A 27031-nucleotide genomic window follows, 5' to 3' on the forward strand; every position below is an offset into this window, starting at 1 on the left:
GAGAGGGTCAATGCCCGGGACACAGCCTGGTAGAGTAGACGCAAAGAACATCCACTTGGGGGAGGCAGTCCCGGGCAGCTTCCAGCTCTGCCTTTGACCAGCTCTCTACCTGGAGCCTCTGTTTCTTATACATGGTGTTGTTATAAAACTTCCCAAAGACAAGTCACTCTAGTTAGCACTGTGGTTATTGTCATTATTGCTTTAATAGCAGTGAACATGGTAGCGCTGACGGCTAAGTGTTGGGCTGCTGACCACAAGGCTGGTGGTTCAAACCCACCAACTGCTCTGAGAGAGACAGAGGAGGCTGTCTATTCCTTCCCAGCTTCAGAAACCCTACATGGTGTGGGAGAGGCTAGAGGAATGCCCTTCATCAGGATAATGAGGATGCATTTAAAGTGAACCAGGGACATAAAGAAACCATAGATAGATAAATGGCGTCTGGGCTCACACTCGAAGGTGACCCTTGTCTCAGAGCAGTTGGTTTGTATGACGTGGCCCTGCTTAGTCACCTGCTCCCACGAGGTGGTCACGAAGAAGTGGATACAATAGCAGGGTGTGGTGAGGAAGGCAGACGGTGCCCAGTGGCTGTCCGAAAGAGTGGTGTCGAGGGACCTGGAGGCTTGTCTTAAAATGGGCAGCCATCTAAGTGAGGCGTCAGCTGGGTCCACATGGGAACATAAGAATTGTAAATAATAAAATCCAAACCCGGAGGAGGGATGGGTCTGAGAGTTTAGCTGCTGAACAACTGGGTTGTAGACGGTGAAGGTGAGAGCCGGGACCCCATTCGCTGGGTGCCCCGTGCAGATTGAGCCTCTGGTGCACCCCTCTGACTATGGGCCAGGGATGACCAGACAGAGCACGCTGTGGGTCGCTGGCTGCAGTGCGGTTGGGTGAAGCTGTGGCTCCCTGTCCGGCACTTTCCCTCTGGATCCAACGGATGAGCTCTTCCAGCTTTCAGCCTTTTCTGCTTTGTCTTCAGTGAGGGTCCTTTCTGTTTTCCTTCGGACATTGTTGGTGGGCCGTTTGTGTTTTGCCTGTTTCTGCCTATGAAACCCAGGATCGGTGCACCTATAGAGACCGCAACTGGATCGATCATTTCAAAGGGACATGGTGGGGGTGGGGGTGCGGGTGGGGGTGGGGGGATGGAGAGCTCACCGTGAGCTCAAGGAAGAAGAAGCGGCCCCCGAGTCTGGGATGGTTGCACAACCTCATGAATAGTCCTGAACTGTTGCACGTATGATTTGTGAGTTGTATGTTGGTAAAACTGTTAAAAATGAATAAACGAATTAATTTTAAAAAACAAAAACTAACCCTACAGAGAGGGTGGGTCCTGATGAGTCGGAATCAGCCCACCCGGCACTGCTTCCCTAGGCTCTGCACAGAGCTCCTTGTCTGTGTCCCTGTCTCCACCGGACCCCCACCTGCTGGGTGTAGCCCAGCACCTGGCTCACAGAATGCTCACAGCAGCCCTTTCTCCCCAGGGCAAGGCTGGAGATCGAGGGGTGAAGGGACAGAAGGTGAGAGAGTCTGGGTGGGGGGCCTGGGTGGGCTGTCCCAGCACCCTCCTCTCAGTCCCCCCCACCCCACATTTTTTCCTGTTAGTCCAGGGCCCTCTCCCTTCCCAGCTCCAGCCCTCCGGCCTAGAGAAGGGCTGTACATCCTGCAGGTCACCCCTCTGATGCCTACTCTTCACAGGGTGACGCCGGGAATCCTGGTGACCCCGGAACACCAGGCACCGAGGGGCAGCCAGGATTGTCTGGAGAACCTGGGGTCCGGGGGCCCCCGGGGCTGAAGGGAGAAAAGGTGAGCCAGGGCAGGGGCAGCGTGCCGAATGAGCCCAAAGGAATAAGATCAGGTGGGGCACTCAGTCAGGAATAAGATCCGGAGCGGGGCCATGAGCCTGCGGGCATGACAGGGGCACTGAGCATCCAAGTGAGGTGGGAGCAGCAGGGGCAGAGCTCACAGAGGGCACAAGGACCCCCTCTCGGCTGCCTCCTGCTGGCCCAGCAGCCCCCTCAGCTCACATGGTGGACCCATCTCTGACCAGGGTGATGGCTGCACTGCCTGCCCCGACCCACCAGGGGCAGTGCCTGGCACCTTCGGACGACCTGGACAGCCAGGCCCTAGAGGAGAGCCGGGCCCTGAAGGTGTGGGCAGGCCTGGCAAACCGGTGAGTTGGACCACCTGGTACCTGGTTCCTCCCCCTCCTGGGCCATGCCTCCATCTCCCTTCCCGCTGTGGGGACTCCCCAGGACACCTTGTGCTTTTCAGGGCCAGCCTGGTCTTCCTGGAGTTCAAGGGCCCCCGGGACTGAAGGGGATGCAGGTGGGTGTGACTCGGGGCCTGCTGGAAGGGATGTGGGCTGGAGTGATGGGGCGGTGGGCCAGGAGTGGGAAATAGAGCTGGAGAAGGAGACTGGGCCTTCAGCCCAGCTGGGGAGGTTGGGGGAGGCAGAGAGGTGGAGCTGGGGAGATGGCGGAGGGAAGGGAGCATTGAATCAGGGTTTTCCTTCTGCCGCTTCAGGGAGAGCCAGGGACTCCGGGAATGGGGGCCGAGGGGCCCCAGGTGAGTGCCCCCGCCCCAATTCGTACACTTCCATTAGCCAGCTGCTCACTGACATCTGTTCTGAAGACTGAGGTCTCTGGGCACAGCTTGGGGAAGGGTTAGCCAGCAGCCCTGCTCTGTCATTGCTCGTGCCAGGAGCAGGGGGTGGTGGAGAACCTTCGCTTTGCCCCCTCTTTGCTGGCCCTCAGGGTCTCCCTGGGAAGTTCTCTTGAGTTTGGGTTGGCAGATGCTCCTACTCCCACCCCAAGACCAGATCAACCAAGCCTGCTTGCCCAGCCTGCCCTTTCTGACTTGCAGGGTGAGCCTGGCGCCCAGGGTCTGCCTGGCATTCAGGTACGTCTGGAGGTGGGTTGGGGGGCGAGAGGGGGGCTGCTCTAGGGTAAGGGGTAACTAACTGTGCTTCCATCTGCAGGGGCCTCGGGGACCACCTGGCCCCAGTGGAGAAAAGGGTGCCAAGGTAAGCCTCTGCCCCCTTGGGCACTAGACATTCAGCGCCTCAGAGGGCCCTGTGGTGGGCGCAGGGGCCATGGGCACTAAGTGGTGTCCACTCAACTGGCCTGATGTAGCCTACTTGTCGGGTTCTCACTCGCTTCCCATGTACGTTTCTCATCCACAGGGACCTCCAGGGGTGAAAGGAGCCACTGGACCTGCAGGGCCTCCTGGTGCCAGTGCCCCTGGGCCTGCGGTAAGGGCCCTCTCTGTGTTTCCTGCCTCTGGGTGGGTGGGTGTGGGTGTGAGACAAGGCTCCCCAAGCCCCTGCTGGGAAGGGAGCACAGGGCGGGGAGCGGCCTCTACCCCGCCTCTGCTCAGAAGAGTGGGGGAGCAATAGTGATGGCCACCAGTGTCCTGAGCAGTGGTTGTGCCCAGCCTGCTGCTACACTCAGGATGCCCAGCAGCTCAGCCCCGCAGGCAATGCAGTCTGGCCCCAAGTTCATCAGCGAGGGCAGTGATGCCCGTTCGGTGAGGAAGCAGAGCCCAGCTGGCACCCAGGCCTGTCAGGAGTGTAGCCTGGATGTTAACCACCTTCCTGCCTCCGTCCTTGATGGCACCGGGGTGGTCTGCACGTGCCCTGGCAGACCAGGCTGTGTGGAGAGGGAGGCTTCGCACGGAGCCGCCCAGCAAGGTGCCCACTGGACATGGGGCTGTGGAGCACTGCGCTTCATTCTACCGTCCTCGCTCTGCACGTGAGCAGCTGTGGGTGGCTAATGGCCACCATGCTGGACAGCCCCGATCCCGCTCCATCAATTAGCCTCAGCGACCTCCTCCGTGCTGCCGTCTTCACCCAGCGATTCGCGCTGGAGGGACGAATGGCTCAGATGAAGTCGTCACACGTGCATCTATCTCCTCATCGTGAGACACCAAAGAGTTGGCTTCAGCACCCCACGAACCCACTAGAATTTTACGAGGTGATAATAATTCTAGCTCAAATCAAAGAAGTTCTACCTTCCAGCCAGCCTGTGCCTGCTGGGTCATAGGCAAATGTAACATTTTTCTTGAACTGCTTTTGGCGAGATTGAAAATTGCCCCTCACAGAGAAATTCCAGTTGGAGGGAATGATGAGGGGGTCCCCATGGTGCAGCGTGGGCAGGGACTTACCCAAGTCCACATGGCCAGTCTGTCTTGTTAACAGATCTAGGGCACCAGGATCCCTACTGATGCTAAGGGTGCCAGAGTGAAGGCAGACATGGTCTGAGCCCCCCGGCCCCCCCCCACCAGTAAGAAGGTAGAGGGACTTGCAGGATGGTGGCTTTCAGGACTCTGTCCATGCTGTCAGGCTGGCCCTTGGGACCCTTGGAGGTTCCGTGCCTTTGCTCCACCTGCTCCCCTCCAGAAATGCTCCCCAGGCCGCTTTCCTCAAGCAGAACCCCATCCGCAGGCCTTCCATGCCGGTGCTGAGCTCAACTGTCGCTGGACCTTAGGCGGCTGATGCTTCAGAGTCTGTTCCTGGCCAGTAGAACGGGACTGGCGTGTAGTCAACGGGGATGACTCCCGTGGGGGAAAGCGTGGGTGCCGAGGGCCTGGGGAGGTACAGAGGGAAGGACGAGGACAGACCTGGGCCCAGCGGGGTTCCTGGACCTTCTATAGCATGTCTTCAAGCCTCCTGGAAAATAGCAGGATACTGCTCGGCAGAGCTGGGCATGGAGCTGGCTCCGGTGTCTGCTCCCAGCAGGGCTGAAGGAATACCCAGTCTTCCTTGAACCCCCTGCCCCCTGTCTCCTCCTCTGGGGTGTGGGCATGAGGGCTCCAACTCCCCCAGGGGGCCAGGCACTGTGCCTGCTTGTCCTGTTGCCTTCTCAGAAGGCGGGCCACCCGGCTGCTGCTGTCCGTCCTTGCCCACTGATCTCACATTCTCTCCCTTCAGGGCCGTGACGGGCAGCACGGGCAGAGCGGGCCTCCGGGAACCAGAGGACTGCCAGTGAGTACCAGCATCTCCGGGCAGCTGGAAGGCACAGTTGTCCCCGTCTCCACACCCCACCCCGCTCACCCCACTGTGTTTCCTCCCTACAGGGTGAAAAGGGATCTCGGGGAGAGAAGGTGAGTCTCCAGGTCATGGGACTAAAACTCTGGGAGACTTGGCAGTCCCTGCAGCCACCCCCGGGGCACCTAGGGCAAAGGGGCACACGCATGCATCACAGTAACCGCTCTGAACTGAGCATAGGCACTGAGGAGTCATCCTGACCTCCTAACACCCACTGGCACCTTGGTTCCAGGGACCAGGGGTTCCCAGTGTCCCCCACTTTGCATAGTGGCTTTAGAGACCCAGAGATGCCAAGGCCTCTGTGCTGACAGCTGCTTGAAAGGGGATGAGCGAGACAGCTGGGCAGGACCTGACTTGGGAAGGTTGGTGCTGCCCCGGCAGAGAGGCGAAGGCAGGGAGAGGAGGGTGTGGAAGCCAGGCTGGACCCAGGGCAGAGGGGCTGCAGCCCGGTGGCGCTGGGAGCACCAAGGCAGGAGTACCGGTGCGCAGCCACGGGGGCTGACATGGGAAGCTGGCAGGGCGGTGCTGTCTGTTGCCGAGTGCATGCTGCACACGTGGCAGGAGCTCTGGAAGCAGCCATCCTGTCATCTCCCCAGCCGTCTGTGTTTTTGGTATTACTAGCTCCGTTTTACAGGAGCCCTGGTGACACTCTGGGCTGCTAGTCTCAAGGTCAGCAGTTCGAAACCACCAGCCGCTTCTCAGGAGACAGGTGGGGCTGGCTACGCCCGGAAAGGGTTCTAGTCTCAGAACCCCCAGGGGCAATGCTGCTTTGTCCTGTGGTCTCACTGCGGTCACATCGCCTCCCTGGCAGTGATTGAGAGCCCTGTTTTACGGATGAGCAGGCTGAGGTTGCGAGGGGCTGACCAGATTGCCTCTCACTCCAGCTGTTGTCTTTTCAGGGGGAAGCCGGGGAGTGCTCCTGCCCCTCTCGGGGAGACCCCGTCTTCTCAGGCATGCCGGTGAGTGGTACTGAGAGTCCCACCCCCAGCAGGGGGAGAGGCCCAGCTTCCTGCTGTGGTGCCCAGGGCCCCGCTGGGCTCTGCGCTGTAGCCAGCTGCCTCCCACGCCGCCTGCCCTGCGCTTGGTGTGGACGTTGCCTATAACCTCTCCCCTTCTTTTGCGACCCCCACTCCCACCCAGGGTGCTCCGGGACTTTGGATGGGCAGCTCGTGGCAGCCGGGTCCGCAGGTGTGTGTCGCTTGTCCCTCTGTCTCTCCTCTGTGTCCGCCAGCGCTCCGCGGCTAGCCCGGCCCACTCAGCTGCCCCTCAAGGGGCAGAGCGCCCTTCTGGGTCTGATTTCCCCCCTTCTCCCTCAGGGCCCCCCTGGCGTTCCTGGACCACCAGGCCCTCCTGGAATGCCTGGCCTGCAGGTAAGGGGAACCGGGAGTCGGGGAGGCTCCTCCCACTGGGCTTTCAGGTGCTGCTCTTATGCCCTGGCCACTGCCCCGTGCCCCCGTCCACTCCCTGGGCTCCTGGGCCCCGGTGTGGCCTGGAGGGCCTTCCGATCTCTTTGAGGCGGTCTGTGTGCACCCCCAGCACCTCTTCAAAGAGGCCCTGACCTGTGCTGGCAGAGGCACCCCACTGACAGGATCACGCTCGGGCTGGGGCCAGCTGTCAGGAGCCCCGAATCTGGGTCAGACAGCAAACGTTTGTGTGCACCTGCTCTTCTCCAGCCCCGGCCGCAGGTGCTGGGGATGCAGCCGTGGGCCAGCAACCCCTGCTCTCTGTGAGCGGGCGGCCCAGTAGGCAAGACCTGCCGTCGAGAAGGTCAATACCTAAGAAGAGGCGCCGTGCGTTAGGGAGCCGTCAGCGCTGGGCAGAGTAAAGCAGGGGCCAGGGATTAAAGATTGAGGGGTGCAAGAAAGAGGGGGTTTGAGGACAAGAAAGTGCCGTTTGAATCAAGCCTTGAAGGTGATGAGGAGTGAGCGAGCCTGTGACTATCTGCAGGGAGGACATCCCTGGCAGAGGGAACTGCAGGGGCAGAGGCCCCGAGGCAGGGGTGTGGAGGAGACTGGAAAGGAGGCCAGCGACAGAGCGGGCAGAGGAGTGGGCATTGAGATCCGCGTGGCAGATCTGTGTGGCGTTGAGGTCCGTGTGGCAGGGTGACCAGAGCCCGGTGACTTGAACCTGAGTCTTGGCCGGGCTGTGCTGTGCGATACCTGCCTGATGTTGGACCATTGCTTCCCATCTCTCTGCCCACCTGTCTTTATCCCTCAGTGGAGATAAGGGCTGTATCTACTTCATAGGGGTTGTGTGAGTATTAAACGGGTTTATCTATGCCAGTGTACAGAGCTCTTCCTGGTGGAGAGCTAAGTGCTTAGAAAGCATTAGCTATCATTACGACTACAAGTTGTTTCTGGTTATAAGCATCAGGCTTCCGAGGAGTAAAAAGTTGGGTCAATTTGTCCTCCCTTTGACGCTGAACGGACCTGGACTCTCAACCACTTTGTCATCTCCAGCTCGCTCCCTTGCTGGGCAGGCAGCTTTTAAATCAGTGAAAACGCGTCACACCTAAAACCCACTGCCATCGATTCCAACTCTTAGCAGCCCCGGAGGACAGGGCAGGACTGCCCCCTTCGGGTCCCTGAGGCGGTAAATCTTTATGGGAGCAGACAGCTGGTGGATTTGACCTGCCGACCTTGTGGCCTGGTTCTCTAGCCACCAGGGCTCCTTTCAGGTGCGAAAATTCTAAAAACCAAATTTCCTGGCATCAAGTCAATTCCGACTTTTCGCGACCCCATAGAACAGAGTAGAACTGCCCAGGTGGGTAACTCTTTATGGGAATAGAATGCCCCATCCTCCTCTGAAGGACCGGCTGGTGGTTCTGAACTGCTGACCTTGCAGTTAGCAGCCCACCTTGTAAACACTATGCCACTGGGATTCCTCTTGCACTAAAGGAACCCACGATGAGAGCTCTATGCACCTATTCCAACATATCTACAAGTTCAACGTAAAGACACTCTGAGGAAAGGGTCTTCTTTGTAACACGGGGACTGCCTGTACCTGTATAACTCTAACTGTTATACATCCCGTCTTCATGATTGAACCTTAGCACATCAACCTCAATGGGAAGGTTGTGCTGTGAGAGTTGAAACATCTTGTCCCAGGTCGTCTGGCTAGGATGCTTGGCGCTGGATTGCGGGGAGGAGGAGAGGGTCCTCTAGGAAGGGCACTGCCCACTGACTTCCACTGCCTTCCAAGTCACAGTCGTCCCTGTAGTCCTGGGCCCCCACAGATAGTGACTCTGGGTGTTAGTTCCCAGCCTGGAGGAGGGGGAAGGAAGCAGAGCAGAATCACAGGAAGGCGTTTTACACCCAGCCCTCCTCGACCCCAAAGGCTCCACACATCCACCCACGTCTGCTACAGACCCTGCGTGCCACCGCGGGTGACATCTGCTCTGGGTGCCACCGTTGCTGACAGGGTAGACGGACCACACTTCCCTGGCCCGTACTCCCGACACTGCCATCCACGTAATCCTTTTCACAGATAGGAGATGGAGGCACGCCGGTTAAAAAACCAGCCTGAAGTAGATAGCCAGTGGGCAGTTACGCTTGGGTTTAAAGTCAGGGGATTTGGCTCCAACTACTACAAAGCCTGAGGCTGCTGAACCTAGGGGTGCCGAGAAAGAAAAGGCCCTGTGAGCAGCCAAGAGGACTCTCTGAAACCCCACCCCCACCCCCGGGGTCACTGTGAATTGTACAGAAATAGCCGATAATCATGAATGCGCTCACAGTGGTTTTCTGGAGCTGGCCACTGCGCTGAGCACAGAATCTTGTAAGACAGAGCTCTTGCAGGGCTGGACAGAGTGGCTGCCTCCAGGTCTGACTCAGGCCTGAGGCCATCTGGCCTGAACTCAGGGACCTGGTGGTGGCTGCACCGCGTCTGCTGAGAGCTGAGACTGGGACTTGGCAGAGAGGGGGAGCAGCGGAGTGGAGCGGTCCCCCACCTTGTGTTTAACTGCTGCTGCTACTCCACCGTGGTGTCTTCTCGGTGGGCACTAGGGGATGAAAAACGGAGTGCACTCCCTGCCTCCTCAGTGGAGTATTTAGTATGCAAATGCCATTGTGAATCTCCCAGGGGATGAGAGTCTTCAGGCAAGCACCCAGCCAGCGAGTCCCAGGCGCCGGCTCTGTACTAAGCTCTTTTCCAACCTTATCTCCTTTAAGCTGGGCACTGTTTGGCAGATCAGGAAACTGAGGCACAGTTTTGCTTTTTACTTAAAAAACAAACAACAACAAAAAAAACAGCCGCCAAACGTTCACCACAACTACCAGCTCCTGTGGAGACGATCCCCATGTGCCTGTGCCAGAGTAGAACCGAGTCCATGGAGTCTCCAATGCAGGGACCTTGTGGGAGTCGTTCACCAGGCCTTTCTTCCAAGGCACCTCTGGGTGGACTGGAACCTTCCCACCTTGTGGCTGGCCGGGTGACCTCTGTACCAGTCGTTGCCTCCAGACACAGTCTACTGGTGGTCGGGCTTTGCACCTTGACGGGTGGGCCTGCTTCCAGAGGCGCCCCCTGCTTGCCGAAGGCATGGATGTTCTGGAAGTGGTGGTTGAGAGAGGGGCTGGGAGCCATCCAGCCTGACCCTGAGTCTCAGCTCCGTGCTCTGCTCTGCCTGGGACTGTTGGCAAGTTACTGGCCCTTGCCGAGTTCTTTTTTCCCATTTTAAGATGGAGCTAAGGGCCCCTTGCTCGCCGAAATAACTGTGGATGATTCAGTGAGGACACTCAGGGACGAGGCCGCGTGCGTGCGCATGTGCACACAGAGACATGCTCACTAGCTACCGGTCGGCGGGCACACATCGGGGATGGGATGCTTGGGCTCCTACGCAGAGCACCGCAGTAAGGCGCGGTAGCGCTGCCCAGTGGTTGTGACTCTGGGGTGGGGGTGGGGGATGCCCACACTAGCCTGCAGGCTGTGCAGTGTGCAGTGTGCAGTGACGGGATGAAGGCATTTGACATGTGCTGAGAGTGACCTCAAAGAAACACTGAGACAGGCAGTGGGCACAGGCTGTCGGAGAAGTGCCACCTGTGGACTTGCTCGACAGAGCCTTGCCACAGGCGTGTGTTGGTTAAAAAAAAAACCACTGCTTGCAAAGCACAATCAAGCCAGGTATGCCCATATATGGAAGACTCTCTGCTCCGGTTCCCCTGACTTGTGCAGGGGGCGGTATGCCCTGTTCTGTTGGTTTAGGGGTCACCCCCTGGGCCTCCTGGACTTCCCCATCACAAGGGTCCCGAGGCTTTCTTTCAGGCTGAGGTCGGGCATCAGCAGGGTGACAAGAAGGGTACAGGGTGGCCAGGGGGCTGGAGAGCGGAGTCCACTGACTTGTGTCTCTCCTTGGCTGCAGGGAATGCCCGGAAACAATGGTTTGCCGGGACAGCCGGGGCTATCAGAACTGGTAGGTACCAGCCAGGCCTCCGGTGCCCATCCAGACCACCCTTCCCAGGGCTGCGCTTGCCTGGGGACAACTTACCCTGCAGGGGGAGCGGGCTCTGCTGAGAGAAGTGGGGATGGCTCCCTGCACCCAGAGGTCTCCCCCTGCCCCTTTCAAACCCCGCCTGTGCCCACACACCTCTCTCAGGAGGCCTTGCACAAAGATGCTCAGGTTAGAGGGCCAGGGAGAACGAGCGAGCGGGAGGTGGGAGGAGGCGGTTCTCCTTAGAAATGCTCAGCTGTGTGGTACCTACAGAGAGCTCCCTGGCACTGGCCTCTAGCTGGGAGGGCTATAACTGGCCGCACTCAATACCTGCGGAGTGGTTGAACACCCCTTCATGGGGGGATGGTGGGGTGGTGGTGGTGGTGGTATGCGTTCAGCAAAATCCAACCCAGAAAATGGCCCATGGCAGCTGGAGGTGAGGCCCAAATAGGTCAGGCCTGCAGCGAGCCCCAGCAGGGCCCAGCAGCTTCCACAGGAGGGAGGTGAGGATGCAGGCACCCCAGGGAGGACGGGGGCTGAGAAGGTAGGTTAGATGAAGAGACGGAGCAAGGCCTAGAAGAAGGTTTCAGCCCACCTCTGGTGGGTCCAGAATGAATCTCGGGAGAAAGGGGGTTGGGGAAGCAATTCCAATGGTGTGGGGAAGTGAGAGAGTTGGCCCGTGCCCAGGCCTACACACAGACAGCGTCAGGACCAGATGAGAGGGGGCAGCCTGGTCTGGGGTCCCAAGCTGACCAAGGGCCGCATAACCCTTTCCCACTCCCCTTCCTCACTCACTGACTTCTGGCGAGGAGAGCCCAGTAACCCTGCCTTCAGATACTCTCATGTCCCTGCAGCGCAGCCTCCTCCAGGTGCCCCTCCCCAACCTCCGCCATTGTCCCGAGAGACTCCTGCCCTGGCCGCCCTCTTCTGGCACTGGGCTAGTCAGTGCTGGGGACATCCTGCCCTCCCGATGGGTCCTGGGCTGGGCAGGTGATTTCTGGAAGTGGCAGATGTTTCCAGAAGCAACCCGAGATTTGGGTGAAGCGGGCAGCAGTTACAGGATGGGTCACAATGGGTTGTGACAGCGGAGCCCCAGTTCTCCTCCCTGAGGGTTCCCCCAAGCCCCCGCCCCTGGGCAGATAGCCGCTTGACCGCAGATGCAGAAGTGACTTTTCTCCCAGCCGCATTTCACCTGCTGGCTTCTAACCCAAGTGCTCCGCATTGGGGGAGGGGGGGGGGCATCCAGAGCTCCAGGCAGCACAGGTGGCTCTACCCTCGGCCCTGCCCAGGGGCCTGGCTTCGTGGAGAGAGTTGGGCTCTGACCTCTCACCGGCCAGACTTTGGTCCGGGCTCCCACTCACCCCAGACCAGTCCCTCCTCTCCAGTGCGTGTTCAGGGTGGTCTGCACTGGCTGGGAGATTGGACACGGGCCTGGTTCAGTACCTGGCACATGGTGCCGAGGACATGACAGCCACTGTCACTGTGCTTTGCTGGTGAACTGTGAAGGGTCTGGTGGTGGTGCCCGCCATGGGTCCACCGACACCCTGCTAGTCATGGGTAGACTCCAGCCCACCCCACACGCTCCCAGCCCCCAAGTTCTCTGGATATAGGCCAGTGTTTATCAGTTGGGTCCACCGTTTGATCAAACTCAGAGGGGTCTGTTAAAACCCAGGGGAGGAGGATCCTGGCCCAAGCTGCCCAGCAAGGCAGAGCAGTGGAGGGAGAGCGGGTCCCCTCCCAGGGAACGTCTGCAAAGTGCTTGGCTCCTCCGGCAGGCAGCGGTTTCCTCTGTCCCTTGGGCAGAGAAGCTGGCGTTTGGAGCCTGCCTTTCCAGGCCAGCTTCTCGTTGCTTGTCCTCGCAGTGGGTGCAGGTTGCAGGAACAGCCGGGACAGATGGTCCCTCTGCAGGCCCCTCCACCCACCACCGCCTCCCACACGCCTGTCTGGGAAAGAAAGTGGCTTTGGCTGGGCTGGGCCCAAGCTGCTTCTTGGAGGAAGCTCAACGCTAGTTGTTGGGACTGGGTCCCCTGAGGGTGGAGTGAAGGTTGCTGCAGGACTGGAGTCTGGGAGAGAGAGATGGGGGGCGGGGGGGCGGGGTTGGTGTGGGGACTGCTGGACCCGCTGCCCTGGCTCTGGGGTCAGTTGTGTCCCCCCAGCCGGCCCATCCTCACCTTCTCTGACCATGCCTCACAGCCCTCCCCTTTCTCACACCAGGGCATCTGCGGGAACTGCGCCCAGGGACAGACTGGCCACTCGGTGTCCATCCTGGAGAAAGGGGAGAAGGGAGACCAGGGCACCCCTGGAGTGCCCGGCCTAGACAACTGTGCTCGGGTAAGGGCTGCGCTGGGCCAGCCTTGCTGTGTGTGGGGGAGGGGGGGCTCCCTGGGTTCCCGTCCTGACAACCCTTTCACGGACACCCCCACCTCCACCCCCAGTGCTTCATGGAGCGGGAGCGCCCAAGAGCAGAGGAGGCTCGGGTGAGTGGGCCCCTTGCCCTATCTTTGACCTTTGGCCCTGACCTGCACTCCATATGTTGGGGCCCCTGGCTGCTCCCTCTCACCATCTCCATCCCGACTCCAGGGAGACACCAGTGAGGGAGAGCCAGGCTGTGCTGGGAGCCCCGGCCTGCCGGGCCCTCCGGGTCTGCCGGGCCAGAGAGGAGAAGAGGTAAGACCCCAGGCAGGATGCCCGGGGCTGGGGGCCTCCGCTTCCACCACCCTCAGGTACCTGAAAGCCAGTCCCCTCTGCTGGAAGTGTCTTAGTGGCTGTCAAGGCCTTGTTGGGGCCAGCCCCGTCCCATCCTTCGCACTGTGACCTCCTCCCTGCTCTGGATACCCAGAATCCTCTTCCTCCATGGCCTGGCTGCTTCTGCAGCCTGGGACCCGCTTCTCTGAGACTCTTCCCTCTTTACCTCTTTGCCCCAATGTCCCCTGCTCAGCAAGGCCTTCCTGATCCTCCTCCGGAACACCTCCCACCCACCCCCTCATGAGGACCCAGCCCGTTTCCTGCTCTTTCTCACCACCCACGGAATTCCTGGGGGGCAGCCCATGGGTGTCTGCTGGGCACGCCCACCATGGGCCAGCCTTCTCCTGGAAGGGCAGCTTCTCGGGCCGAGAGTTCTGATGGGTCCTGCCCGTGGCTGTCCTCCAGCACCTGGCCACACTGACTGCTTGGCGAGTGCTCCCTGCACAACCACAGGAATGGACGGAAGGCTGCTTCCGCACCATGGTCCTGCATCGACGTCAGCCACCTCTGTTAGCCACGGGTGTATGGAGCAGGCGGGAAGACCGAGCCCCTTCACCACATCTCCCCTGGCTTCCTTTGCAGGGTCCGCCTGGAATGAGGGGCTCCCCGGGTCCTCCAGGCCCTATTGTGAGTATTTGAGGCTCCCTGGCCGGCTTGTGCAGCTCTCAAAGGGCGGGGGGCTGAACCCAGGCTGCCCTGCCTCGGCCCCAGGAAGCTGGGCACGGCCGAAGGAGGGAACGTCCTCTGCCCGCCATGGCACCTGCTCTGCTCTGCCGGCCCTCAGTGACCCTGCTGTGGGGAGGTCCTCAGGGACTGGTGGTCACTTCCCACTGCTGCCCCAGGACCTGCTGTGTTTGCACAGGGGGCCCAGGCCATCCTGGGCAGCAGGGCGTAGGCACCGGGCTCATGAACTCAGCAGCCAGGGAAGCTTGGGGCAGCCTGGCTAGTTCTTTTCCTGTGCCAGCGACACCAGGCCTGCTGGGCCTAGGGGCTGAGATGGACACCTGCCCTCCATTGCTCCGGAGGTCTACAAAGGTCTCTAGGGCGGGTCTACAAAGAGCAGCCCAGGAGTGTCAGACCAGGGCGTCTGCCCTGCAGTGCTCTGTGGGCAAGGCTGGGAAGGACGGAAGAGTTAGACATGCCTCCCGTGGAGGGTCAGGGCTGGTGAGAGCGTCTTCCCGCCCTCTGCACGCCGGTCAGGTGACAGGCCTGATGGATGGCACAGAAAGCAGTGGGCATCCCCCTGCAGCCAGGGTCTCTGGCCACACACCAGCTGCAGAAGCACTGACTTGAGCAGGGGTCCTTCTCTGCTGACCGCCTTCCTTCCTGGGCCACGTGGGGGCATGGAGATCTTCTGGGCCACCCTCGCCATCTCTTTGCCAGCTTCGTTGAAAATAGTCCAAGAGCTCCTCTCGCCGTGAGCCCCCCACTCCCACCTGCCTGCCCCAGGTGCTGTGCTGGTGAGATGTGACCTGCCTGTTTCTCCCCCCCAGGGCCCCCCAGGTTTTCCTGGTGCCGTTGGCTCCCCCGGATTGCCTGTAAGCACCTAGCGCTCCCCTGCCGGCCAGGTTTCTGTGGCTTTTTTGTGTCTCACCCCTCTTGTGCCCTCATCTCCCTCCTTCATGTGTCTCCTTGTCCCCCCATCCCCACCCAGGCACAGTGGCTCACGACACAGGATGTTCGCCCAGCCTCCGACTTCTTCCCGTTTCCTCCTCTCTCATCTCCTGCTATCTTTCATGCTCCCCCCGCCCCCTCTAGTTTTCCTTTCTCTCCTGCAGGTCCACAATCCCACATCATCCCCCCTAAATCCTCCCGAGCCCCTTTACCTTCTTATTTGAAGCGGATGTCTCTCGGGGGTCTGGGGCACCTTTATTCTGCTCTTCTCCCTTCCCTCACCTTCGGTGTTGACAGAAGATTTGCTGAAAGTCATTCTTGGGGCCCTGCCAGGCAACTGGCCCAGAGCCCGGCAGAGATGCCAAGGCTTTAGGGTTTCACACTGCAGGCTGGCATGGGTCCGGTGCCCTGCCACTTGGCAGGGCTGGCCTGAGGCACCCCGGGCAGCCCTGCTGACCTTTCCCGTCATCCTTGAGGAAACACTCAACTTCCTTCTCCTCCTCGTCTCCTCTTCCTGGGTTCCACCCCAGTCTGCTCTACCGCTGGGCACGGGGTACCAGCCAGCAGGCCTTTGGAGTGTCGTGGGGCCCTACCCCTCTGTGCCTGGTCCCTCCCGGCAGTGCCACTCATTGCTCTGCCTTCGTCATCGTCACCGGTGTAAACTCTCCCCTGTCCGCCCTGTTGGTCCCTTGTGGTACGCAGAAACTAACCCTCTGTTTGTTGGGTTGCGTCCCCCATGGCCTGGCTCCTCTCCTCCCAGGCTTGTGGAAGGAGGCCAGGGAGCAGGGCCCGTCCTCGTCACCGCTCCATCTGTCCCCATGTCCTCGTCTCCGGTGGGACCGTGTCTGTTTCTGCTTGCTTGGGTGAAGGGGCCGTCTGTCTGTCTAGCCATCTGTCTGTCACCGTGGAGAGGTGTGAGGGCAGGCTTGGTGGGCTCCGTGGTGTCATGAACCAGCGAGGCTGGGGGGAGGAGTGAGGGGCCCTGGTCCTATGGAAATTGGGGTCCCCTGCACTCTGCAAAGAGACAGGGACTGGCTCCCCCTCATCCTCTGAAGAAGATGTGTTTGGGGTTTGGGGGTGGCGTGGCCAGGTAAGTAAGTGTTGGATATCTGGTGGTACATTTTGGTGGGGAGCATCACTGTGGGGGCACCTATCCTGACAGTTGATTCTCAGGGGGGGCACGCATCTGTCACCCTCGTAAAGGTGCACTCCAGATAGTAACCAGGATAGCACATGCCAACCCTGCCAGAGACATACACGCTCTGAGAGTCGCCCCCTGGGTGCCATATACCAGCTGGGGAGTAATCTGGGAAGTGTTCCCGTGCTGGGACTTAAACTTCAGCCAGTCACTTTGCTGGTCCCCACCCTGAGTGGTCACCTTGCCGGGGGCCTCAAGAGCCGCCAGCAACCACCACTTTTTCCTAGACTGGAAACAGGCCAGGGGAAGGAGTCGGGCTGGACAGGGACTGTCCACCTGCAGTTTCTCATGAGCTTTCTCTCCCAGGGTCTTCAAGGAGAGCGAGGCCTCAGGGGCCTGACAGGAGACAAGGGGGAACTGGTAAGAAGGGGGCTGGGAGACAGGCCTGAAGCCCCTGGGGGCAGGGGTGCAGAGTGGTACATGGGTAGGCTCCCTGGGCCCCCCTCAGGCCTGATTCTCTCAGGATGGGAGGAGCCTGCTCTCCATGCGCCCCATTCCCTGCCACCTGCCCTCCCCACCCCCCACCCCGCAGTGGTCACTGGCCTCTCTCTCCCCTGCCCTCTGCCTTTTCCCCCACTCAGCCACGGGGCTGCTGGGGTGCTCATGGATGAGGAACTTGGGGTTTGGGGACATGGACCAAGCCAGTGACTGTACTGGGGTGGGGGCACCTGCTGCTGGCAGCACCCCGTATTCTGACTGTGACATCCTTCTCCTCTATGGTTGTGTTTGTGGGAGCAGACCTATGGTTATGTGTGTTCGGCGGTGGGGGGGGAGTTGCATAGGGGGAGGTGTACTATGGATGGGGATAAGGGTACTGGGGGAGGCAGTGGCCATTTTTCTTGTTTTTCTTTGCAGGGCCCTCCAGGACAGCCTGGTTACCCAGGCGCCATGGGCCCCCCGGGACTGCCTGTGAGTAAGGGCTCCTGGCCCTGGCCCGTTGGAGCCTTGGGGCAGGGGTTGGGATGGGACCTGGCTTGGGGATCCATCAGCAGGCACCCTCCAAGCACACCTCCCTTTTCCCAAGCACTTCTACCCCATCCTGGGGGTCCCCGTGCTATAGCATGGCCTGACCCCACTACTCCACACTGGGGGGCTCACCCCATCTCCAGCCCCTGCACATCTAGGACCAGACTCTCCCAGTGCCCCAGGAGGCCCAGGTGCAGAGAAAGCAGTACTGTTTCCTGGGAGCGGCTGGGAGAGTTGGGGAGGTAGTGTGGAGGCACCACCCTCCGGTGAGCCCCCTGGGTGGGGGCGTCTTGGCGCCCACTGAGGCCACAGTGGCAGCAGGAGGGACCACAGCGCTGTGCTCAGAGGAGCCCCTGTTGCCCCTCCCAGCTTCTTCCTCAGTGTCATCTGTCTCCGTGTGCCAGCTGCAGTCTCCACCCCTGGCATTAGCGACGTCCTCCACCCCCTGGGAAGGGCAGGCCACGGCTAATGCTGCTCCCTCTCTGCTTGCTTGTCAGGGCATCAAGGGGGAGCGGGGCTACACTGGGCCGGCCGGAGAGAAGGGAGAGTCGGTGAGTGTGAGCCGCAGCTCTGCAGGAAGGGCTTCAAAGGGAGTGCAGCCTGCAGACTCTCCTACCTGGACCCCTGCTTCCCTGTGTCCGCCCCCACCCCCACCCCCCAGTTGCTCCAGCTGTGTCTCAAGCAGGCTGGTTGCTGCTGAGGCAGAAGCTGCTGGGAGAATCCCAGCAGGTTCAAGGAGTCAGGCTGGCCCCACTGCCGAGTTGGGAGAGGAGCGTGGAGGGCGGGGGCGGGAGTCAGCTGGCAAAGAACCTCCTCCTCCTGCAAAGGCAAGCTGGTGGGCAGGCTGGGCCAGCCTCTCAGGCCCACTCCACCATGACCCCCACCCCAGGGCAGACCCTCATCTTCAGTTAGCAGCTGGGAGTCTTAGCAGATGCAGCCATCCGAGGTAAAGTGGTGTGACTCACCTAAGGCCCCCAGCAGCCAGAGTCATGGAGCCTGGCCTTGAACCCACGTCCATCAGGTGATACACATGGGTTTGTCTCCAACCTGGGGTCGGCTCCATCGGGCCCAGCCTCCCCTCCCAGGAGGCTGCAGTGGCACTCAGCAATCCCAGGCCTGTGTGTATTCAGTAACAGATGCTGCATGGGAGGGGGCACCCGCTGGGTGCCAGGCTCTCCTGCAGAGGCCCCTCCAAGAGCTCACATCTTGGGATGGGGGCCTGATGGCAGATGCCGAGGGAGCAGAGTAGCTTAGGGGTGGGCCATGACCGGGTGCTATTAAATGGAGGGTCGGAAGGAGCTGAGACACAATAGGGTGGGAGAGAGAGCCCCCTGGATGTGTGTCCCGGGAACTCCCAGGAGGGACCAGGTGGGGCACTGTAGGAGCAGCCTGAGCCAGTGGTGGTTTGGTAAGGCCTCAGGAGACCAGCCAGGCCCGGGGAGCATGGGCGCTCCTGGCAGAGGGGCAGCATGTGCCAAGCCCCCCGAGCAAGTTCAGAGCACAGTGCAGTCTGACCAAAGGAAGGCAGAAGGGGAAAGAGGGCAGGGGGCATGCAACAGGACAGGACCATGGCGTCAGAGGACAGAACTCGGCATTAGGGGAGGGTCTGCCCCCGAAGGACCCCCAGAAGGTTCATGGGCAAAGCCGAGGGAGGGAGGGTGGGAGGATGAGAAGGAGCGTGAAGGGAGACACTCCGGAGGAGACTGGTTCACTGCTCAGGCAAGAGAAGGGAGGCCTGTGCAGACCAGGCCCGGGGTCCCACCACCCCCACCACCCACTCCCTGGCCTTCACACTCCACCAGCCTCAGAGACTGATTCTGCTGCTCTGTGTCCCCAGGGTCCCCCAGGATCTGAAGGTGTCCCAGGTCCCCAGGGCCCAGCGGTGAGTGAGGGAGTGGGCAGGGAGATGGGGCTCTCACTCCTGAGAGAAGGCAGAACTGGATGCCAGCTGTGGCCTTGTTCTCTGTGGGTGACAGGGTCCCCGAGGAGAGCGAGGACCCCAAGGCAACTCAGGAGAGAAGGGGGACCAGGTGAGTGGGTGGCTGGGGGTGGTGGTGGCAGGGAAGGGCTGGGCCCTCCGCCCTGATGGCATCCTCATGTGTGTGGTGGGCGGGGGACCAGTCTAAGCCTTTCCATCCCCACCCCACCCATCCTGGAGCTGTGACCCTCCATCTGCATGCGTTCAGAGTCTCGCCTTCTTCGGCAGAAGGGAAGGCTGGGTTTCCCTCCTTTCTAGGCCGCCTCACTCGGTCACTCTTTCCACCTGGGCAGCCAGGCAGGAGAGAGGCCAGCACAGTACACTGTCCCTTGCTTCTTCCCACAGGGATTTCAAGGCCAGCCAGGCTTTCCAGGCCCGCCGGTGAGTGGGGACACAAGGCAGACTCTGTGTGACGTAGGCCTGCTGGGGAGGGGCAGGCCAGGCTGGGTGAGGATGGGCCTGGGGAAAGGAAAGACGAAGCCAGGAGGGCAGCCTGGGTGGTGGCCAGGTCTCATTCTAGGAGCCAGGCCCTAGAGAGCAGGGCCTCCTGGGTGGGTCCCAGCCCAGCTGGCCAGGGAGCCAGGCCCAGTGGCCCTGAGGGTGTTCCTAAGAAGTCTGAGTGCGCTGAATTGGCAGTGTAACACAACGGGAGTCAGCCGGTGATGCCGCGGTTAACTGCTGGACAATTAGCCAAAAGGCCAAGGGTTTGAACCCACTCACCCTCTGAGCTTCAGAAATATGTCCTAGCTTTCTGCTTCTGTAAGGTCATAACATGGGAAGCCTTATAACCAAACACTTGGAAGGAGTGGATCGCTGGGCCTGCGGGCTCAGCACCATAGTCTCGGGGGCATTGAGGTCAATCGGCATAACATGTCCACAAACACCGAGTTCTGCACCTGGCTTGGGGGTCTTGAAAGCTTGTGGGTGGCCGTGTGAGGTGCCACTACCGGTCTCCCCTCACTGGGAGCAGAGGAGAGTAAGGAGAAGCGAGGAGGAGCAGAAACAATCTGTCCAAAGGACTCCTGGGCCACGGGAGCCCCAGCCTCGGTGGCCCTGAGACCAGAAGAACTAGCTGGTGCCAGGCTGTCACCACTGACCAGGCAGAAAGGGTTCACAGTAGGAGGTCCCAGAGAGGGCAGGAGGGACATGTAGACCCAAACTCAAAATTATACAAGAGACCAGCCTCACTGGTCCCATCCAGACTGTGGTCCTTAGACCCTGTTCACCCTGGAACTGAACTTAACCCATGACTCAGCTTTCAGCTGGACAAGTGGACAGGCCTGCACGGTGAGCAGTGACACCAGGGAGCCACGCGCTCCTTAGAAAAGCCAGCCGTCGATACAGACCCAAACATCAAACTCCCCGCCATGAGCCGATGCCAACTCATGGCGATGCTCTAGGACAGGGTCGAACTGCCCCTGTGGGTTTCCGAGACTGCAACTCTTTGCAGGAGTGGAGTCTTTCTCCTGGGGGCCTGGCTGGTTTTGAACTGCAGACCTTGCGGTTACCAGCCCAGCCTGTAACCCTTGTGCCAGAAGGCAGGAAGGGATAGAGGGGAAAGGACCAATGGAAACAGTTAACACAGGGAGGAAGTGGGGAGCGTCTGTTGCGTTGGGGGGGCTTGCAGTCAAGGTCACAAACCAAATGATGTGCATGAATTATTGAATGGAAAACCACTTTGTTCAGTAAACTTCATCCAAAAGCCACAGTAACGCAGAAAACCCGCGGAGCACTCCTGCTCTGTACGTGGCAACTCCGCGAGTCAGAATCGACTGGCCGGCACTAACGACACAAGCCTAAGAAGGAAGAAGGGGGACTACCAGCTCAACCCCCACCCTCCACACACACACCCAGTCCAATTTTATTGCCACCTGCTCCCTTGTTGATACAGGGTCCCTCTGGATTCCCAGGCAAAGCTGGAGCTCCTGGCCCACCGGGCCCCCAGGCGGAGAAGGTAAGCTGTACCCCACCATGCAGGCCAAATGCAAGATCCAAATGCAAGATCTAAGGCGAAGCCCTTGCCTCAGGCGCTTAGAGAATTGGAAGGCTGGAAGCAGGGCCTGCAGGGCAGCAGCAGGGAGGGAGCTCTGGGAGGGGGCAGCGGGAGGTAGCCAGTGCTGGGAAATGAGAACTCAGTCTGGACAGGCTGGTACAGCAGCTTCACCTCTCCAAGGGGGAGGGCCAGGAGGGAAGGACTGACCACCCACCTGGGAGCGCCCTGTGTTCCACTGCAGGGGGCATTCTGGTTGTGTGTCTTCAGGGGCTAACAGCGTGGAGGAAGCCAGCCTCCCAGGGGGGCCAAGCCCAGGTTTCTCCAAAGGTGCAGAGAAGGCAGGGGTGGCCCCAGATCTGGTGACAAGGTGGGAAGGAGCAGCCGTCTGAGGAGCCCCTGGGGCTGGCTGCATGCCCTTAGCGTAGAGCTCTGCATTGGTTTGAAGCTGACAGTCCCTGCCCAACCTCTGGGCATCCCAGATGTGGTGGGTGGGGAGAGCTATGAGGACCCCTAGACTGACTCCGGACCACGACCCAGGGGGAGGGCCTCTTTCTGCTAAACCATACCCAGCACCGAGCTTCAGGGCTGGCAGGACCCCGGGAAAGCGCCCTTGGTCTCCCTTCCCATTGTTTGGGCGAGGGAGCCAGCCTGAGAGGCCAGGGTGGCCCATGGTGGACATCCACTTAGCAACAGACCTGAGCCGTCTCTCCCATTCCCAGGAGCCTGGAGGCCCCTCCCTGTCCCCACTCCCCCTGGCCTAAGCCAGGGCTTCTGGCCAGAGGGAGAAAACTCAAGGCCCCTTGGCTGCCTGCTATCTCTACACCGGTCCTTGTGGAGAACCCCAAAGACCTGGCCAGGAGTTCTCTGGGGCCCCAGCTCCCAGTGGGGGCTGGCATTTCCTGGGGCTGTGCTGACCCCTCCCGGCGACGGGTGGCATTGCAGTGCCCCTCCGCCCCAGAGCTCTTTTTCCTCTTGGCTGGGTGTCTAGTCTCACTTCACCCCTTCCCCTCCTTCAACTACTCCCCAGTCAGCCCGCTGCGCCAGGGAAGCCACCCTGCCCCACCCCACCCCAGCAGACACACACACACACACACACACACACACACACACACACACACCAGTGAACACGCCAATTCAAATGTCTGTTCCCATCACTGCCCCACTCTGAACCTTCGGTGGCTCCCCATGCCGATAGTGATGGCATTCAGCAGTCGTGAGCCCTGTCTTCACGTGACAGCCGGTGAAAACCCATCTATCAACCAGGTGTAGGTGGAGCTACTCTGGCTAAGGCAGGTGTAGGCATCCTCACGGTGGGTCCCCAGCCCTCAGGGCTCCTCTAGGACCACCCAGGGCTCTGAAAAGACACTGGTTTACACAGCCATCAAGTGTCCCTCGTGCTCAGGGCCTTCCCAAGGAGGTGCCTACCTCCCCCAGTCCCTCTCCCACCCCACCCTCTCTCTCAGGCAGCCCAGCCTCCCCGGCACATGAGCTCTCAGCCATCTCCAGACCCTCATCCTTTCCCGGCGGTTCCCTCTGGGGCTCCCTGCTCTCCTCCTTCACCTGCCCAAGCCTTCGGAGGCTAGCATGAGGTGACACGTTGGTCCCTCACTGACAGCCCCGTATTCATGCAGAGCATGGGCCAGAACGTGGGCTCTTAGCCCAGACCGCGGGCTGTTAGAGCGCCCTTGCTGCTGGAGGGCCTGGAGCCCTCCGTGGGCTGCGACCTCCGGAGAGCAGCACCTTCTCTGTCCCCCTCCGAGCCACCAGAGCCCACGCCCTGGTTGCTGCATTACCAGGACTGAACGTGTGTCCATCGAGCACCTTGAGCCAGTGCCCCCGTCTGCCCTGAAGAAGGCACAGGGCTGAACCGGCCCTGCCCGTCCCCTCCCCCTGTCTGGAAGCCCAGGAGGGAGACCCTGGGCACATGGAGCTAGATAGCTGGGAGGGTGTGTGCCACCTACCTAGTTAGGGCAGGGCGGAACTGGGGCTAGCTGTCTTGACCCCCCTGATCACCAGCCGTCTGGCACAGAGCCTGGTCCCCAGGAGGACCAAGGCCCTGCTAACTATGTTGGGGGTTGGGGGGGCTGGTTTCCAGGGCAGTGAAGGGACTCGAGGCCCATCAGGCATGCCTGGTTCCCCTGGACCACCAGGACCTCCTGGGATTCAGGTGAGCGTGGGCCCACCCAGCCTGGCGAGTGTGAGGCAGGAGTCTGTATGTGCGTGTTTGCACTCGGGTGTGCTCCGTAAGACTGGGGCTGGGTGAGGTGTGGGAGAGCTGAGAGGTGGGGGCAGCCTTCTGCTTGCCGGGGGCCCCGGCACAGGCAGGCAGCTGATTTTTTCTTGCTTGCAGGGCCCCGCCGGCTTGGATGGCCTGGATGGGAAGGACGGCAAGCCTGGCTTGAGGGTGAGGCTCCTTTCCAGTTCCTTCCTTCCCGGGAGTCAGTCCTGAGAACCTGATGAAAGAAACTCAAGTCCCCCCTCTGCCAGGGGGTGCCCACATCTCCCCGCCATCTGCTTTCCATCACACCCTCCCTCCCGGCCCCGTGGGCTCTCAGTCCACCCTTAACCTGGTTGGACATGCTAGGCTTCTCCACAGGCTGGGCGATGAAAGGAATCAGTTACCCAGAGATGCTGGCAGCCAGAGAAGTCCGGCTGGGTGTTCGGGAGAGGCGGGCTGCAGGCAGGAGGGCTTGAGCACGCCCTGGCTCATGGGGTCTGGCTCTGCTGGGGAATCCGAAAGGCATGGGGCCATAGCGCAGGGCAGAACATCAAGTCCAGCCCTTCTGTACCCAGCATGAGGCCCCGAGTCACCCAGTCACCCAGCATGCACAGCCTGGCCCCATGACAGCCCCCCTCCCCTGTCCTGAGGGAGCTGGAGAAAGAGGGGAGGGCACACGAGTGTCTGGGTTGGGTACAAGCTGGACCAGAGTCTTGCCTCCATGTCCTGGTCTCTTTCCCTAGGGAGACCCTGGTCCCGCGGGCCCCCCTGGACTCATGGGACCCCCGGTAAGTTGAACAGCAGGTGGAGGGGTTGGTGTTCTGAGGGCTGGGCATTGCAGGCTTGGCCTGAGTGGGCTGTGGGCCGGCTGCTCAGATCCAGGCCTGAGAGGTAGATGTCATACTATGATTCTGAAGAGGGAGGAGGGCTGAGATGAGGGGGCTGCGGACAAGCGCGACAGCTCCCTACTTTTCCTTTCAGGGCTTCAAGGGGAAAACTGGACACCCTGGCCTCCCAGGACCTAAGGTAAGAAAGGACCAGGCAGGTTGTCACTGTTCTACACCAGGCCTGGCTTCAGACAGACTTGACAGCCTTGCCTGGGTGGAGGTGCCACCTTACCCTGGACTGAGATGCCAATCCAACATCCACGCCACTCGAAGCCAATGGTGCCCAGGGTCATGGGTCAGGGCTTCTCTGTCTTAGCCTGAGGGCCAGCATCAGGGCTGATGGCCGCAGCCCTCCAACGTGGGGTGAACTTGAAATGTGAAAGTGAACTTGAACTTGGTACCAGGTGAGCCAGGGAAGGTCTGATGGGCTCTAGCTGCATCTTTGCCTCCTAGGGTGACTGTGGTCAACCAGGGCCCCCTGGCAGTAGTGGCCGGCCTGGAACAGAGGTAAGGACCTCCTCCCTTGGCCTGCCGGGGCCTCTCACCCAACAGGGCACATCGCGAGCCTTCTGAGAGGCTGTTGAGCCACCAACCTAGAAAGGCTTAGCAGGGCCGGCCCTCAGACCCTGGCAGGCTGGGGTCTGCAGGCCATGGCCTGGACTGGCCCCCTGCTCATGACCGTGCCCACCTGCTCAGCTTTACTGCCCAGCCCTCCTGTGCCGCACAGTCATGCGTGATGAGTGAGTCTGTTTCTGGATCAGTTCTTCTTTTTCCGCCTCTTGCAGGGTGAACCCGGCTCCGTGGGACCCCAGGGAAGACCCGGCCCCCCGGGCCATCTTGTGAGTTAAACTGCTTTGCACTGTTCTGGTCTCTGCCTATGTGGGGGTTCGGATCCTGAAAGCGTGGGGGCAGGTTGGTGATGGCCTAAAAGCACTCCCAGAGCAATGCCAGCCTCAGAGGTCAGTAAGGGGCTCCAGGCTCCCCTTAATCCCATGTCTTTCCCCCATTTTCTCGGTTTGGATACACATGGGCGTTTCCTTATCCAATAAAAGGCAGTCGGTTCCTCAAGTACTGCTTCAGCACCTGCTCCACACAAGGCCCTTTTCCACCCATTGAGGCCACAGCATGAGCAAGGGGCACAAGGCCCCTGAGTGGCCAGAGCTGTCATGTGGGCACTTCCAATGAAGACAGTGTGACGGGAGGGCCAGGGTGGGGTTGGGGAGCAACGTTAGTGAACGCCTTGAAGGGGCTTGATTTGAGTGAGGGCCAGGAGGAACCAGCTGTCGAGGGAGCCTGGAGGGAGAGTGCTCCCCACCGAGGAGCAGCAGACACAGAGCCTGCCCCAGGCCGTGGGGAGCTTGGTGCGTTTGAGGGACCCCAAGAAAATCAGTATGATTGGACCCAAGGAGATCAGTATGGCTGAATCAAGCCAGGGGAGCTGATTCATGGGGGGACTGGGTCAGTGCCCCTCACTCTGTGGCTCTGCGGACTTAGCTCCTAGCCCTCCCAGAGAGCAGGAAGGAAGCAGGGCTGCCTTTAGGAAGGGGGACCCAAGACCCACTAAGGTTTGAGAAGGCAAGAGTGGGAAGGGTGGAGCTGAGTTTAGGGGGGACGGACGTGATGGGGACAGTGGGAGCCCTGTGGGGTGCGGTCAGGAGTTTGGGGGAGGGCGCGTGTGTCCCTGGAAGTAGGGCTGGAACTAGGAGGTCTTTGGTGCTGTGGACGGGTGGTTATGGAGAGGGAGGAAGAGGGGGAAGAGTTGGGATGTGTTTCGAGGTAGAGGACTTTCTAATGACCTAGGTTAGAAGGTGGGGGGTGGGGTGGGGTATAGAGAGAGTTTGAGAATGGGTTTGGCTTGGGCTGCTGGGTGAGTGGGCGGTGTCGTTCACTGAACAGAGAGACCAGGAGAGGGCATTGAGGTGACCAATGTGAATTTCCTGTCCACTTTACTCATCAGTAGCACAAGGCCTGCCAATTGGCGCCTTGGATCAGCATCTCTGCACCGAGCTGAATAATACCCTGGGGTCTTATTTGCAGCCTCATGTGGCCACCTGGACCATTTCCAAGAGGCTTTTTGAAATATTAAAAGTAGTTTGTGACCAAAAAAGAAGTAACTCTCAGGTCCCCACCACTATTTTGATGATCCCAAGGGAATCCAAGAACTGACCGAACCCACCGCCGTCGAGTGGATGCTGACTCTGTGCAGCTCACAGGAGTTTCCAAGACGGTGACTCTTCACCGGAGTAGAAAGCCCCCGCCGTCTTGCTCCCATAGAGCAGCTGGTGGTTCAGCCCGGCCCACAGCCACATGCCGCCAGGGCCCTGAATTTAGCTCCCCTAGCTGGAGCCTGGTCATCACAGGGCAAAAGAGACTAAGCGTCCGGGTCGCACACTCTGAACTGCGACCTCATCGCAGGCTCGAGGGGAGGGGGCTCGGGATGTGGAGCACGGGACTCTTCCTCTCCCTTCCGCTGTCTGAAGGCTGGGCTTTTCCACCCTGGGACCCTGTAGGGGAGCAGAACAGGGCCCTCGGCCTCTAGAACTTTCATTCTGGGAGTGTGGAGCAGAAAAGAGAGCACGGGGTGTCCTGGGGCTCAGAGACCAGGGAGGGCACCTGAGCTGTCCCTCAAAAGAAGAGTGTGGGCCACAGGGCAGGACAGGGCATTCCGGGCAGGACAGGAGCAGTCTGGGGGGTTGACACGAAATGTGGAGTCTCACAGCTCTCCAGTGACAAGGATGATAGGAGACAAGCCAGAGGAGTTGATTCATGGGGCGACTGGGGTCTGGGCCCCTCACCCTGCTGCTGTGCAGACTCCGCTTCTGGCCCTCCCAGAGAGCAGGAAAGGAGCAGGCCGCCTTTAGGAAGGGGGACCCCAGACCCACCTCGTTACCGCCCTCTGTCCTCTGCCCTCTGTGCTTGGCCGCTGCCTGTGGCTCCCAGAGCATGCCTTCAGCAGGTCCCTGGAG

At 60.4% G+C, this 27031-nt stretch overlaps 1 protein-coding gene across 9 annotated transcripts in view; it reads left to right on the forward strand.

Annotated features, from left to right (window-relative positions):
- Window positions 1–27031, forward strand: part of COL16A1 (collagen type XVI alpha 1 chain) — a 51766-nt gene that overhangs the window by 18337 nt on the left and 6398 nt on the right. For 6 of the 9 annotated variants that reach the window (XM_045298985.1, XM_045298988.1, XM_045298982.1 and 3 more), the window contains 32 exons: window positions 1482–1517; window positions 1696–1803; window positions 2048–2170; window positions 2272–2325; window positions 2524–2565; window positions 2863–2898; window positions 2978–3022; window positions 3182–3250; window positions 4928–4981; window positions 5074–5100; window positions 5944–6003; window positions 6185–6232; window positions 6361–6414; window positions 10398–10448; window positions 12678–12797; window positions 12902–12943; window positions 13047–13133; window positions 13794–13838; window positions 14705–14749; window positions 16330–16383; window positions 16879–16932; window positions 17487–17540; window positions 18827–18871; window positions 18966–19019; window positions 19313–19348; window positions 20859–20921; window positions 23056–23127; window positions 23311–23364; window positions 23922–23966; window positions 24160–24204; window positions 24519–24572; window positions 24851–24904. In XM_045298985.1, the coding sequence (XP_045154920.1) occupies window positions 1482–1517; window positions 1696–1803; window positions 2048–2170; window positions 2272–2325; window positions 2524–2565; window positions 2863–2898; window positions 2978–3022; window positions 3182–3250; window positions 4928–4981; window positions 5074–5100; window positions 5944–6003; window positions 6185–6232; window positions 6361–6414; window positions 10398–10448; window positions 12678–12797; window positions 12902–12943; window positions 13047–13133; window positions 13794–13838; window positions 14705–14749; window positions 16330–16383; window positions 16879–16932; window positions 17487–17540; window positions 18827–18871; window positions 18966–19019; window positions 19313–19348; window positions 20859–20921; window positions 23056–23127; window positions 23311–23364; window positions 23922–23966; window positions 24160–24204; window positions 24519–24572; window positions 24851–24904 (1830 nt within the window). The remainder of the gene's footprint in view (window positions 1–1481; window positions 1518–1695; window positions 1804–2047; window positions 2171–2271; window positions 2326–2523; window positions 2566–2862; window positions 2899–2977; window positions 3023–3181; window positions 3251–4927; window positions 4982–5073; window positions 5101–5943; window positions 6004–6184; window positions 6233–6360; window positions 6415–10397; window positions 10449–12677; window positions 12798–12901; window positions 12944–13046; window positions 13134–13793; window positions 13839–14704; window positions 14750–16329; window positions 16384–16878; window positions 16933–17486; window positions 17541–18826; window positions 18872–18965; window positions 19020–19312; window positions 19349–20858; window positions 20922–23055; window positions 23128–23310; window positions 23365–23921; window positions 23967–24159; window positions 24205–24518; window positions 24573–24850; window positions 24905–27031) is intronic. The other 3 variants (XM_045298986.1, XM_045298989.1, XM_045298990.1) reach the window with 3 other exon arrangements.

The sequence above is a fragment of the Echinops telfairi genome, unplaced genomic scaffold (assembly GCF_000313985.2).
Source record: "Echinops telfairi isolate 266 unplaced genomic scaffold, ASM31398v2 ScPeMD7_7457;HRSCAF=8495, whole genome shotgun sequence".
NCBI lineage: Eukaryota > Metazoa > Chordata > Mammalia > Afrosoricida > Tenrecidae > Echinops > Echinops telfairi.